General features: G+C 42.3%; 1 protein-coding gene across 1 annotated transcript in view; it reads left to right on the top strand.

Annotated features, from left to right (window-relative positions):
* The first annotated feature begins 768 nt into the window (after nucleotides 1-768).
* Nucleotides 769-15,573, top strand: part of ATRX (ATRX chromatin remodeler) — a 281,996-nt gene continuing 267,191 nt past the window's right edge. Inside the window, 1 exon segment of the mRNA XM_031660872.1 lies at nucleotides 769-1,051. Within this exon segment, the coding sequence (XP_031516732.1) occupies nucleotides 1,032-1,051 (20 nt within the window). The 5' untranslated portion in view covers nucleotides 769-1,031.

Raw genomic sequence — 15,573 nt, forward strand, 5'->3', positions numbered from 1 at the left:
CATTTAGAGATCATCCAGCCAAGCTTCCTCTGTAATGAGGAGGAAGCAGATCTAAATTGATTGGTTTGTGAGCTAAACATTACATCAAATTGGGGAAATGGCTCGTGTGTGTGTGTGTATTCTAAGAGACACTTTAGTTTATTCAATATGGAAAGAATTTTATGCGGCGTTCAAGTTGGTCTTATGTCATCTGCACACATATACATATATATATATAAGTACCTTATACACATATACATTTGCGAGCATGTTGGTGTGCCAAATATTATGTATAAAACATCTAGGAAAGAAAAGAACTTGATGATAGCCTAGCATAGAGGAAAGAAAATACTTACATAGGATGACCATATAGATTAGTGGTTAAGAGTGTCTGGTGAATCTCGGCTCCACTACTATGGGACTTTGTGTCTCGGTTTCCTCATCTGGAAAATGTAGGTTTGTCTACCTCAGAGAGTGTAAAGATTAAATGAGATAACCTGGATAAAGGATTAGTGTAGTGCCAAGCATATAGTAAACTCTCAATAAATGTAAGTTGCTGTTATTGCTTCGTTAATATGTCTAAGAAAAAAGAGATTGGACCAAGAGAGCATTTTCAAAATAAAGTCAAAATATGTCACTAGCACTTTCAGGTCAATTGGGACTAAATTGGACCCCCTGCGAAAAGGTGGAGGGGATCAAATGACGTCGACCGCCTTAGCAACAGGCCCCCAAAGAAGGTGAATTTCCGTAGCCAATAAAACTCTGTGCTTTCGAGGAGGTAGCCAATGGATGACGAAAAGAGAAAGAGGGAGGACGCGCCAATTCTCCTGCCTGAGCCTCGGCCCAACAAAATGGCGGCGGCAGCGGTGTCGCTTTGTTTCCGTGGCTCCTGCGGCGGTGGCAGTGGTAGCGGCCTTTGAGCTGTGGGGAGGTTCCAGCAGCAGCTACAGTGACGACTAAGACTCCAGTGCATTTCTATCGTAACCGGGCGCGGGGGAGCGCAGATCGGCGCCCAGCAATCGCAGAAGCCGACAAGGCGTTCAAGCGAAAACATGACCGCTGAGCCCATGAGGTAAAACGCAATCCCGTCTCATGGGCCCCAGCGGTCTGGGCCCAGGCACCGCCTGAGTCGGGTGTTTGGGAAGGCGTTCGCTTGGTGGGTTAGGCCTGTGTGTTGCTTAGCCGAAAGAGGCATCGTTTTCTCTTTAGGTGAGAAGGGTTTGGGGTATCGGCGCAAGGTCTGACGGGGTGGGGGTGGGGTAGGGGACGTGGGTGGGGGAGGTGGGGCGCGGCCTAGGGTATGGGCGCTTCTTGCAATCTCCTAAATAGGTGACGCTTGGTGGCCCTCTGGTTTATTCTTTGATGCCTGTGGTATTGAGACCTTGAAGTCGGAGGCGGTCTTTGGTATCCCGGTCATTTTTCCTAATCTTTGGGCCTAGAAACTGCGTGGGGAAGAAGCGGGGGGAGGGTGAGAAGAGGGGGAGGGGTGGGCGGGCGCGAGGATGTGAGATCCCAGGACGACTTAGAGGCGTTTAGGTTGCTGGAGACGGGAAGCACCCGGGCCCTGCGGGATTTTTTTCCTGCAGCCTCAGGAGACAAACCTTTTTTTGATTGGGATGTGGTGCCGTTCCAGGTATTTAGGTATCTTTTCTACTCCGTATCCTGAAGGGTATTATCCTTGGGTTTATTTCTAGGCGAGGGGAGACTTAACACAGGGTTTTGCTTCCAGAGGACCCTAGTGTACTACTTTTTGTGAAGTCCAACCTTAATGGGACCTCAAATGTTTCCCCTCTTTTTGGGCAGATTTCGAGGAGTAATTAGGCCCTATCTTTATTTACTTATTTATTCCATGAAGGATGAAGGGCAGGTTAATGTGGGCTGATGCGAAGTAAGATTTATTGCAAGGGAAACTGCCAGGCCTCCTCTTAACCAATCAAGCACGTTTATTAGGTTGAAGCTGTTTTTCTGTGTGCTTCTGATTTGCCTCTTGACGGGTCTCAAAATTTGGGTAGTCAATATGAAATGTATACACTTTTGCCCAGGTGGCTGGCTGGCGTTTCAGTTTGACATTTGAATTTTCATCCCACGATGTGAATTAAGTAATTTTTTTTTTTACTCGGAGATGTATCCTTGGCGTCCAGTGGCAAAATAAAATTACAAGGAGCATGGGTCAGAGTTGCATTTCAAGTTGGCGAAATGTGCCTTTGAGTAACTCTTAGATTGGCATATGTTTTTAGAGCACTTTAGCTAGAATGTAGAAGTGGGCAATGAGCCTGTGATACGTATGTCTGTTTTTCTGCAGGAACAAGCAGTAGATAGATTATATTTTCTTTACCTTGGGGAAAGATATGCTTCAGTTCTTAGATTACAGATCTCTAGTTGTATACACGATTGTGGCCTAGGTTTCTGAATTTGTCAGTTGGCTCAATTACAACAAATCTTTATGTGTGGGGTATTAGGCATGTAAGTGGTACCCGGTGTAACTTGTTGGCCTATAATTACCAGGCACTCATGTTCATATGCATGGATGGTGTACCTTACAGTTAAATTATGACCTCTGGATTTTACTAAGTTTCACAAAGTCTACATTTGAAACTATAGTTTGAAGTCGGATCTTCTCAGTTTCTTTACAATGAACAAATTACATATATAGAATTTCTGAATAGAATAATTTTACACGAGGGTCAGTTTTTCTTACTAGTCTTGAATTTTTGTAAATCTTGATGGTAAGAGTAATAATCATAACTAAGTTGAGTGCTTATTGTCGTTTTTTATAATCTTGATTAGTTCTCAAACCTATGGGGTAAGTACTTGGTTTTGCCCATTTTACCGATGAGGAGGAAACTGAGACAGAGAGAGATCAAGAACTTGACCAAAGTTATACAGCTTGTAATTGGTGGAGCTGGAATTGAACCCCATCTTGACTTCACAGCTTATGTTCTTAACCACAAGGCATTAATGCCCCCTGCAGCTGCCAGGTCTAACCTGATTATAACCATTTAAATTTAGCCCAAGTGTTACAATGAAAGAAGTTCATATTACCTACTCTCATTTGTTGCAGGTCTATGATTTTGTAACTGTTTATAATGTTACATCTTTTATGCCGAGATATACTACGTAGTGAGATAACTGAAACATTTAATGCTAGGAGAGTCTTAAGCTACATGAAAAACCTCTAGTAAAGAACTGCATATGTGAATGTAGGGAATTAATTAAAAAGTATGACACTCCCTGATGATTTACTGCGAAAGAGCTCCAAGTAGGTGTTCAGAACTGTCTCAGGCTAAAGTGTCATCGATCTCCTAAAGCATAATCATGGTTAAAGGAGAATCTGACATAATCATGGTTAAAGGAGAATCTGACAGGTAATGCTTGAGTTGAACCCACAGTACCAAATCCCTCTTGAGTCTTTTCTAATGTGAGGCAGAAATAATATGAGCATTATTGTTAATATTATTTTACACAGTAGTTCCAGATTTTCTCTTTATCAAATCTTTTGTCAAGCACTTAAAAAGCAGGAACAAAGACTAGTTCTAATTTTTACTTGTGTTTATAAAAAAAAGTAATATTCTAGGATTCTGTGGTGGAAAAATGGCCAAAAGACAAGAGGAAGGAAAATAAACCAATGACCTGTCTAAAACGTACACTGACTAATCAGTGGCTCAGTCTTTAAAGGTTTTGTTATTTTTAAAGGATGTTTTTGGTTGTTTGTATTGTTTGAAATAAGATTGGCTTGATTCTGGCATTATAAAAGATAAGGTCTTTTATAATCACCAAGCCCATTAATACTTGGGTACCTGGGTATCACTGCTGATTATTTTTTAATTTTTTAATTTATTTTTTTGAGACAGAGTCTCACTTTGTTGCCTCGGCTATAGTGAAGTGGCATGATCTTGGTTTACTGCAGCCTCTGCCTCCCAGATTCAAGTGATTCTCATGCCTCAGCCTCCCAAGTAACTGGGATTAACAGGTGTATGCCACCACGCCCAGCTAATTTTTGTATTTTTAGTAGAGAGGGAGTTTCACCATGTTGGCCAGACTGGTCTTGAACTCCTGGACTCAAGTGATCCACCTGTCTTGGCCTCCCAAAGTGCTGGGATTACAGGTGTGAGCCACCGTGCCCAGCTCTCTGCTGGTCATTCAGGGCCCAAGGGCTCTTCAGTTATCAGGTGATGTATGCTGCTAGGACTGGGTCCTTCCCTTCAAGGCAGCAGATTCCCTTCTGGCTCAGGATGTGTCTAGAATTGTCATCCCGGAGCTAGGGCCTGGAATGGAGGCCTCATGACTGATGAACTTTAATTTATTTTCTTTCTTTCTTTTTTTTTTTTGAGATGGAGTCTCACTCTGTTGCCCAGGCTGGAGTGCAGTGGCACCATCTTGGCTCACTGCAACCTCTACCTCCTGGGTTCAAGTGATTCTCCTGCCTCAGCCTCCCAAATAGCTGGGATTACAGGCACATGCCACCACACCACGCCTGGCCAATTTTTGTATTTTTAGTAGAGACGGGATTTCACCATGTTGGCCAGGCTGGTCTCAAACTCCTGACCTCAGGTGATCTGCCCGCCTCCGCCTCCCAAAGTGCTGGGATTACAGGTGTGAACGACTGCACTTGGCCTTAATTTATTTGCATATAAAGATTTCAGTATTAGGAGATTTGGTGAAATTTGTCATTCTAATCCTTATGGCAATTGATTACTTGAAAAGCTGACAGCTATATTGTTATTGGTCTTAAATATAAAAAGGCAGAAGTTATCTAAATTGAGAGATTTTGAATGTCTTAGAAAGTATCTGTTAAGGTGGTAGTTAACGAGCAGTTACATTGTAACCTAATTGTTGAAAAATGTTATCTGTGAAATACTTGCATTTCCACTATGTGAAAAGCATGAAACCAGGCCCTTGGAGGGGGAGGAGATGCAAATTTTATGAAGAGTTTTAAAAAAGCATTTAAATATCAATTGCTTGGTTATGTAATGGGTTGGGGTGGAAAGAAAGACATTTGTGACCTTAATTTTTATCAGGCTCGGTTTTATTATTGGCAACCCTTGGCGTAGTTGACCATGAGCTGTCAGTTATATATTGTATTTCTAGAGATAAGATAAATGTAGTACTTAAAATAATATTTCTTTTAAATATTGATGTAGGTGTGTGAAATAATTGTTTCATAAATAACTGTATGTGTCTTTTTCACTTTTGGGGTCTGAATAAACTTATGGGTTGGGTGATAGGATACAGGCAATTCTTGAATTTACGTGAAGTGCTTTCCCCCAGACAGTGAATGTTTTTTTGGATATCATAAACTATTTAAATAGTTGAAGCCAGTGAAAATTGATGCATAGATCTTCCTTTAGAAATGTTGAATATAACAGGGCAGTGGAAGGAATGTCTAAGCAGTCTCTCTAATTTTATCCTAATGCTTGTCTTATGATCTGCTTGGAAGCTGACATGCAAGATGTTTAACTTCTATCTATAAAATAGGAGTAAGCTCAAATGGGAGTAAAAGGGAGTAAATATCAATATTTATCAATAATGGATATTGATAAAGTCTAAAGGTATTCTGAAGGAGGTAACATGTTTGTAACAATGGTTCTTTTTTTTTTTTGAGAGGGAGTTTTGCTGTGTTGCCCAGGCTGAAGTGCAGTGGCACGATCTCGGCTCATTGCAAGCTCTGCTTCCCAGGTTCATGCCATTCTCCTGCCTCAGCCTCCCAAGTAACTGGGACTACAGGCGCCCGCCACCATGCCCAGCTAATTTTTTGTATTTTTTAGTAGAGATGGAGTTTCACCGTGTTAACCAGGATGGTCTCGATCTCCTGACTTCGTGATCTTTGTGATCCGCCCACCTTGGCCTCCCAAAGTGCTGGGATTACAGGTGTGAGCCACAGTGCCCTGCTCAAATGCTATCTCTCTATAAAGCTTTCCTTGGTTCCCACCAGAAATGTCTTTCTACTTTGAACTCACACAGCAGCTTTTACTTTTTACGTCATGCAGCATTTATCACTTTATATCTTGTGCCAAAACTAATTGTGTACACGTCTTATTTCCTCTGATATATGGAAAATGAGACTAATCTTTAACCATACTAATGGGTCTGTCTGGACTCACCTCTCACAGCCAACCCTTAACTGCTAACTCATTCAAGACTCAATACAGATAACATCTCCTTTGCAAAACCTTCCTAAACATCCCCCAAATTAGGCTTTCTTTCATTTCTGATCCCTAGTGCAATCAGTATATTTCCATATTAGCACTGCTTTCTAATTGCTCATTTACTTAGCAGTCTCCCTCACTTGACTAAGAATGCCTTAAGGTGACAGGAATTTTATTACCTTTGGCATATCCCTAGCACAGTGCCATGCCTGGCCCCCAATTGATACTTAAGTATTTGATCAACTAATAAAGCATTCCCCCAAAATATGGAGTGCAGGATATATACATGTGAATACTACTGCCAGAACAATAATTTCTTAACAAATATTGTATGGGACAGTTAACAAGAGTGCTGGACTACAGATACTGGAAATGGCTACTTCAAACCAAAACTGGGAGACAAAGTTTCAGAGACAGGATCTGAAAATAGCAGCCACAGTGCAAAATTCAAAGACTTTTCCCAGGGCAAAAAGAACAACCGGATAGAACTAACATAGCACTTTTTAGACATACATCTTTAGTCATAAAAGGGCAGAAATATACTGGATATAGCAGTCTTTCAAAATAGAACATATCCTAAGCCACAATAATTACCAAACTTTCAACAAAAATGTTTTTTCCTTTCCAATAAATGTTTGTACAACCAGGTATACATGATACTCTGAAAGTATCAGCAACAAAGCACCTGTAACCTAACCATGTAAGTTTTAAGGCAAAAAGATATAAATACATTGAATAAAGAAACTTTATCTCACCACTACCCTTCTCCCTAACCTACAAAAAGCAGATAAGAAAATGATAAATATTCATATAAGCAGAATTTTTTGTTTGTTTGTTTGTTGTTTTTTTTTATTTTGAGACAGACTCTCACCCTGTCGCCCAGGCTGCAGTCGCACGATCTCAGCTCACTGCAACGTCTGCCTCCTGGGTTCAAGCAGTTCTCTGCCTCCGCCTCCCTAGTAGCTGGGATTACAGGTGCTGGCCACCACACCTGGCTAATTTTTTTTTTTTGTGTGTGTGTTTTTAGTAGAGATGGGGTTTCACCTTCTTGGCCAGATTGGTCTTGAACTCCTGACCTCGTGATCCACCAGCCTCGGCCTCCCAATGTGTTGAGATTACAGGCGTGAGCCACTGTGCCCGGCCTATAAGCAGAATATTTTAAAAAATAACTTTAAGCAGGGTACGGTGGTTTACACCTATAATTCCAGCACTTTGGGAGGCCAAGGCAGGAGGATCGCTTAAGTCCAGGAGTTCAAGACCAGACTGGGCAACAAAGTGAGACCACTGTCTCTACAAAAAAATAAAAAAAATTAGCAGGCATGGTGACACACCTGTGGTCCCAGCTACATGGGAGGCTGAAGCAGGAGGATTGCTTGAGCCAGGAGGTCAGGGCTACAGTGAGCCATGTTCAGCGTCACTGTACTACAGCCTGGGTGACAGTGAGACCTTGTCCCTCAAAATATTAATGCTACAGACCATCTAGTCTTGTTCATTCTGCAAATGACAAAGCAGCAGCCTGGAACGGATAAACGATTTGTCCACAGTCATACAGTCAGTTAAGCAACAGAGCTATGACTAAAAAACCAAGGCTTGGCTCACAGTTCAGTATTCATTCCTTTATACAAGCAGTTCTCAAACCATTTAGTCACAGCACCTCTTTACACTCTTAAAAATTAACTGCTGGGTGCGGTGGCTCACACCTGTAATCCCAGCACTTTGGGAGGCTGAGGCGGGTGGATCACAAGGTCAGGAGATTGAGATCATCCTGGCTAACATGGTGAAACCCCGCCTACTAAAAATACAAAAAAAAAAAAAAAAAAAAAAATAGCCGGGTGTGGTGGCGGGCCCCTGTAGTCCCAGCTGCTCGGGAGGTTGAGGCAGGAGAACTTCATGAACCCAGGAGGCGGAACTTGCAGTGAGCCACTGCACTTAGTCTGGGCAACAGAGTGAGACTCTGTCTCAAAAAAAAAAAAAAAAAACAGAGATAGTATTTGAATCTAATCCTTGGAGTATAGGTACAGTTTTGACAAAGGAGACTGGGAGAATTCCAGATGTGAGGAATAGCAGCTTGAGCAAAGGAATGTTGTGTATATTAGCATTTTCTTTTTGGAAGAAGGTCAACGTAGAATTTTAAACTTAATTTCTGTGCAAATACTGCTCCAACCATTGTGGCTTTTTTTTTTGAGACGCAGTCTTGCTCTGTCAGCCCAGGTTGAGTGTGTGCGGCGCCGATCTCGCTCACCACAACCTCCACTTCCCGGATTCAAGCTGCTTTCTCCTGCCTCATCTTCAGAAGACTGCATGCAGCCACCACGCCTAGCTAATTTTGTATTTTTAGTAGAGATGGGTTTCACTGCTGGCCAGGATGGTCTTGGATCTCCTGACCTCATGATCCGTCTGCCTCAGCCTCCCAAAGTGCTGGGATTACAGGCGTGAGCCACCGTGCCTTGCTGATTGTACTTTTTTTAAGAGACAGGGACTTCCTCTGTCGCCCAGCCTGGAGTGCAGTGGGGTGATCGGGCAGCTCATAGCTCACTGCATCCTTGAACTCCTGGGCTCAAGTGATCCTCCCACCTGAGCCTCCTGAGTAGGTGGGACCACAGGCATGTGTGCCACTATGCTCAGCTACTATTGTGCATTTTGTATGGTAGCTTTTGTGACTTGATGATCTTGTAAAAGGTACATGTGCCTTTGTGAATGGGCCTGATACTTTTAGTTCAGAATTGTCAAAAGTATTACCTACTTTTTTTTTTTTTGAGACAGAGTCTTCGCCTCTGTCACCCGGCTGGAGTGCAGTGGCACCATCTTGGCTCCCTGCAACCTCCTACTCTGGGTTCAAGCGATTCTTCTGCCTCAGCTCCCGAGTAGCTGGGACTATAGGTGTGGGAGCCACCATGCCCTCGCTAGTTTTGTATTTTTAGTAGAGATTTGGTACTACCATACTGGGCTTGTGCTGGTCTCAAACTCTTAGACCTCGTGATCCCCCACCTCAGCATCCCAAAGTGCTGGGATTACAGGCGTGAGCCGCCGCACCCGGCCAGTATTACCTACTTTTAAATAAGATTGTGTAGAATGCACAGATTTTGAATGACTGTGATCAAAATGCATCCTTAGTTGTCTTCATTTTGCTCATTTGAAGTGCTCAGTTGACTTTTGTGTGGGTAACATTTGACTTATAAAATCTAAAATAAATTATTTCTGAGTAATACTAGATTTGTTATTTTGCTTATTTGAATTTTATTAGTTAGTTTTTGGTATACTTGATAGCATTCCAGATTTAGTTTTGCTATAATGCTTGTTTTGAAAATGTGGATTTTTTTCTAACAGCGTTGATATTTCAGGGAACAATTAGAAGCATATGACAAAATTTGCATTTGCTTATGGGGGATTTTATCTGCAAGATCAGGGATCAGCAAACTGTGGCCTACCAACTAGTGGACTGTTTTTTGTAAATAAAGTTCTTTTTTGTTTTTGATCTTTGTTTTGTTTTGTCGAGACGGAGTCTTGCTCTGTCGCCCAGGCTGGAGTGCGGTGGCATGATGACTGCTCACTGCAACCTCCGCCTCTCGGGTTCAAGCGATTCTCGTGCCTCAGCCTCGTGAGTAGCTGGAATTTCAGGCATTTGCCACCATGCCTGGCTCATTTTTGTATTTTTTTTTTTTTTTTTTTAGTAGAGACAGGATTTCACTACGTTGGCCTGGCTGGTCTTGAACTCCTGACCTCAGGTGATCTGCCTGCCTTTGCCTCCCAAAGTGCAGGGATTATAAGTATGAGCCATGTAAATAAAGTTCTATTGGAATACACCTGTGTCCATTTATTTACATTGTCTGTGGCTGCTTTTGCACTGTAGTTGCAGAGTTGAATAGCTGCAGCAGAGACCTAATAGCCCATGAAGCCTAAAATGTTTACTATCTGAGCCTGTATTGAAAGAGTTTGCTGATTATTTTGCTAGATGAATGCAGGATACTACTCCCTTCTAAAAAGAGCTGCATAAAAATACATGCATATAGATGCACACACTTCAGACATCTACCAGCTATCTCATTTTACCAGTTGGATTATAAACCACAACCATCTACATCTGTTGTTACAATTTTCAATCCGATTTCAGATAACCTTCCTTCTACCACTTCACAATAATTCATGAACTGCAACCCTTTTGATGCCCACTTCACAAGCAAACTTCAGGTCTTTTTCAAAGTAAAGTGCCATATTTGTTGTTATATTTGAGCATTTATTAATTACTTAACATGTGTCTAACTGTGCTACCATTTTTCTTTGGTTTCTTTGTTTTAAAAAAAGTGTCACTGATGAAGTTTTTGAGCGTTGTGCTTCTAACCTCATTTTTCCTATGAGTTCTATGGTGTTAATTGTACAATTTTACATAGTTTGGTGGTTTTTAGGAACCCATATGTTACATTATTGAGGAACTGACTGTAATTATCATCCTGCAAAAAGTACTAATTCATTCACCAAACATTTCTGGGGTGATGTGAATATTGAGTGGGTTAAATGGGCATAAAGCACTCATGTCTTTATTATTACTCAAATGTTAGTTATTACTGATTGCTATTACCATAAGTCAGGAACTGTAATAAGTAGTGCGTTGATGAACAAGACAGATAAGGGACCTGTCTCCATGAAGCTTACATTGTATTTTAAAAAATCTATTAATATACATTTTGGCTAATAACCTAGCCCTTGCCCCATAAAAAGTTTTGCTGTTACTAAAAAGAATATTTTAAGATTCATCCACAAGTCAAAGACATTTCACTTAAAACAGCTTTCTCAGCCGTGTCTCATTGATAGGGTATAATATTTTATTGAATTATTGTTTTTGGCTTGGCGTGGTGCTTCACGCCTGTAATCCCAGCACTTTGGGAGGCCGAGGCAGGTGGATCACCTGAGGTCAGGAATTCAAGACCAGCCTGGCCAACATGGTGAAACCTCGTCTCTACTAAAAATACAAAAATTAGCCGGGTGTGGTGGCGCATGCCTGTAATCCCACCTACTCAGGAGGCTGAGGCAGAATTGCTTGAACTCGGGAGGCAGAGGTTGGAGTGAGCCGAGATCTCACCACTGCACTCTGGCCCGGGCGACAGAACGAGACTCCATTTCAAAAAAAAAAAAAAAAATTGTTGTTTTTAATGTTTGTTTTTTTCTGAGACAGGCTGTTACTCTGTCACTCAGGCTGGAGTGCATTGGTGTGGTCGTGGCTCACTGCAGCTTCCACCTCCCTGGGTGCAGGTGATACTCCCACCTTAGCCTCCCGAATATCTGGGACTACAGGCGCATGCCACCATGCCCAGTTAATTTTCGTATTTTTTGTGGAGATGAGTTTTTACCATGTTGCTCAGACTGGTATCGAACTCCTGTACTCAAGCTATCTGCCCTCTTTGGCCTCCCAAAGTGCTGGGATTACAGGCATGAGCCACCACACCTGGCCACATGATTGTTTTTTTGTAACTGTAACCTCAGGAGATGAATCCGATCTATCTTTAGGGAGATAAAGAATTATCATCCCTTCGTTTTTTTACTGTATAAAAGGTTAAAAAACATAATTTCAGACTTGTAGAAAATTTGTAAAAATAGCACAGAGATTCTCAGATGTGCTTCATCCAGCTGCAGCAAGTGGTAATATTTTCCCATGTTTACTTTATCATCCTCTATTATTATTTTTCTGAATTGTTTCAGAGTAAATTGCAGACATGATGTCCCTTTACTCCTAAATACTTTAATATGTATTTCTCGAAACTAGGAATATTCTCTTAAATGATCCCAGTATAGTCAGCAAAATTAGAAATTAGCATTAAGGCTGGGTGTGGCCTCCCACACCTGTTATCCCGGCACTTTGGGAGGCTGAGGCAGGAGGATTGTTTGAGGCCAGACCAGTCTTTCCAACATAGTGAGACCCTGTCTCTACAAAAAAAAGGAACCAAAACAAACAAAAAAAACCACACTAAATTAGCCCGGTGTGGAGCATGCGTGGAGTCCCAGCTATACAGGAAGCTAGAGGCAGGAGGATCACTTGAGCCCAGAAGTTTCAGGCTGCCGTGGACTATGATCATGCCACTGCAGTCTAGTGTGAATGACAGAGTGAGACCCCCATCTCTTAAAATAAAAGAGAGATTAGCATTGATACAATACCGATTTTTTTTTTTTTTGAGACAGAGTCTCACACTGTCATCCAGGCTGGAGTGCAATGGCACGATCTCGGCTCACTGCAAGCTCCGCCTCCTGGGTTCACACCATTTTCCTGCCTCAGCCTCCCGAGTAGCTGGGACTACAGGCGCCCGCTCCCACGCCCGGCTAATTTTTTGTATTTTCAGTTGAGACGGGTTTTCACCGTGTTAGCCAGGATGGTCTCAATCTCCTGACCTCATGATCTGCCTGCCTCGGCCTCCCACAGTGCTGGGATTACAGGCGTGAGCCACCGCGCCTGGCTGATACAATACCATTTTTAATCTACAGACTTTATTCACATTTTACCAATTGCTTCATGACATCCTTCATGATGAAAGACAAAAAGTTCTTGTTTTCTGATCTACCATCTAATTCTAGAACACTCATTGTATTTCATTGTCATCTGGAACACCTCACCTTGCCATTTTTTTCTCCTTTTTTTTTTTTTTTTTTTTTTTTGAGACAGTTTCGCTCTTGTTGCCCAGGCTGGAGTGCAATGGCATAGTCTTGGCTCACTGCAACCTCCACCTCCTGGGTTCAGGCAATTCTCCTGCCTCAGGAGCTGGGACTACAGACATGCCCCACCACATGCTGCTAATTTTCTACTTTTAGTAGAGATGGGATTTCACCATATTGGTCAGGCTGGTCTTGAACTCCGGACTTCAGGTGATCTGCCCGCCTCAGCCTCCCAAAATGATGGGATTACAGATGTGAGCCACCGCCCCTGGCCTCTTCTCCATTTTTAAAAGAACACAGGTCAGTTGATTTGAATTTGTCTGATGTTTCCCCGTGATTATATATTTTGGTAGGAATTCTATGAAGTGATGTTTTGTCCTTCACAGCACATTTTATCAGGAGGTGCATAATGCTTTTGCTTTTACTGTGTTTTAGAATGATTTTGCATTGTTCTTGCTCTGTCGCCCTGAGTCAGAGTCTTGCTCTGTCGCCCAGTCTGGTGTGCAGAGGCGCGATCTTGGCTCACTGCAGCCTCCGCCTCTAATTTTTGTATTTTTAGTAGAGACGGGGTTTCACCGTGTTGGTCAGGATGGTCTCAATATCCTGACCTCGTGATCCGCCCGCCTTGGCCTTTGAAAGTGCTGGGATTACAAGTGTGAGCCACCATGCCTGGCCGGTTTTGCTTTTCATACTAAAATTATTAATCAGCTCATTCTCTGCCATTTTATTTAGAGATTTGAAGTTAGGCCTGGTTAATTTCTACAGAGTTGGGGAGAATTTTCCCACCTCTCATTTTTCTTGCTTTTTCCATTTTCACCTTCCTCAGATATCCCCAAAGTTCAAAACCAAACACCCCGATTATGAATTTTCATTTTGTATTCTGAACATCTAGCTAAAAGCAGAGAATTAAGGGTGAATGTTTTGTATTAAAGTGACTGGACCTGTTACTTGTTAAGCATATGAAAGGCTGACTATACTGTAGTGCATCTAACGTAGCTTGCTGAATATCTCAGTTCGGTTTTTTTTTTTTTTTTAGCTGAAATTTGCCACAGGAAAATGTCTCTCCAGCCTGGACAACATAGTGAGACTCTGTCTCAAAAAAAAAAAAAAAAAAATTAGCCAGGTGTGGTGGTGCACATCTGTAGTCCTAAATACTTGGAAGGCTGAGGAGGGAGGGTCATTTGAGCACAGGAGTTTGAGGCTGCGGTGAGCTGTGATTATACCACTGTACTGTAGCCTGGGAGACAGAACCAGACCCCATCTCTCAAAACAAATTTTTTTTTTTTTTGTGGTAAAGTACACATACCACAAAATTTAGTGTTTTAACCATTAAAAAAGTTTGTTTTTGGCCGGGCGTGGTGACTCATGCCTTTGGGAGTTATCTCAGTAATCCCAGCACTTTGGGAGGCCGAAGTGGATGGATCACAAAATCAAGAGATGGAGACCATCCTGGCCAAAATGGTGAAACTCTGTCTCTACTAAAAATACAAAGAAAACTAGCTGGGCATGGTGGCACGTGCCTGAAGTCCCAGCTACTTGGGAGGCTGAGGTGGGAGAATCGCTTGAACCCAGGAGGTGGAGGTTGCAGTGAGAGACAGAACGAGACTCCATCTCAAAAAAAAGCTATTTTTTTTTGAGAGATGGGATCTCGCTTTGTTATCCAGGCTGGTCTCAAACTCCTGGCCTCAAGTAATCCTTTTGCTTTGGCCTCCCAAAGTACTAGTATTACAAGAGTGAGCCACTGTACCTGGCCTTATTTTTCTATTTTGATAAACATTTTTTTTTTTTTTGAGGTGAATTCTTGCTCTGTTACCCAGGCTGGAGTGCAGTGGCATGATCTTGGCTCACTGCACCTCTGCCTCCCAGTTCTCTGCCTCCCGGGTTCAGGTGATTCTCCTGCCTCAGCCTCCTGAGTAGCCAGGATTACAGGTGCATGCCATCGTGCCCGGCTAATTTTTTTGTAGTTTTGGTAGAGACGAATTTTCCCCATGTTGGTCAGGATGGTCTCAAACTCCTAACCTCAGGTGATCCGCCCGCCTCGGCCTCCCACAGTGCTGGGATTACAGGCATGAGCCACTGTGCCTGGCCGATAAACACCTTTAAGACTTAACATGAGCTAAGTATTATTTTAGAATAGATTGTCTCAACCTTGGCACTGTAGATATTTTGTCCAGAAAATTTTTTGTTAGAGGCTGTCCTGTGAATGCATTTTACCCTGACCTCTACCCACTAGATACCAGTAACACCCCTACCCTGAGTTGTGACAAACAAAAATATTTCCAGAAATTGCCAGATGTTCCCTGTGGGTGGTATGGGTTTGAGAACCACTATTCTAGATAATAGTATTTGTAGATAATGAATACTGAGCTAAGTGGAGGAGTAAATGGTTGAAATAGACTATATGGTTAAGTACAGTTACAGAGTTATAAACCAAGAGATGTGGAAAAATAGCAAAAAATCACCTTAGGGAGTTGATGGCAAGTATTTTCCCAAGAGAGACAGCAATTTTGACTTGGGTCATTGGGGATGGTTGGGGGAAATGTGGTGAGGAGGGGGAAATATTCTAGGTGGTGGAACAGGGTATGTCTAGAGATATGGCAGAAGAGCCTTTGGGTGCTTTGAGAAAAATGAAGTATTAAGTATGATTGGAGAGAATATGGGAGGTAGATTGGAAAGAAGGATGCTAGTTGGGGTCAGGTTTGAGAAAATTTTTGAGACGGAGTCTCGCCCTGTCACCCAGGCTAACGTGCAATGCCTCACTCCCGGCTCACTGCAACCTCTGCCTTCTGGGTTTAAGTGATTCTTTTCG

Source organism: Papio anubis, chromosome X, assembly GCF_008728515.1.
Source record: "Papio anubis isolate 15944 chromosome X, Panubis1.0, whole genome shotgun sequence".
Taxonomy (NCBI): Eukaryota; Metazoa; Chordata; class Mammalia; order Primates; family Cercopithecidae; genus Papio; species Papio anubis.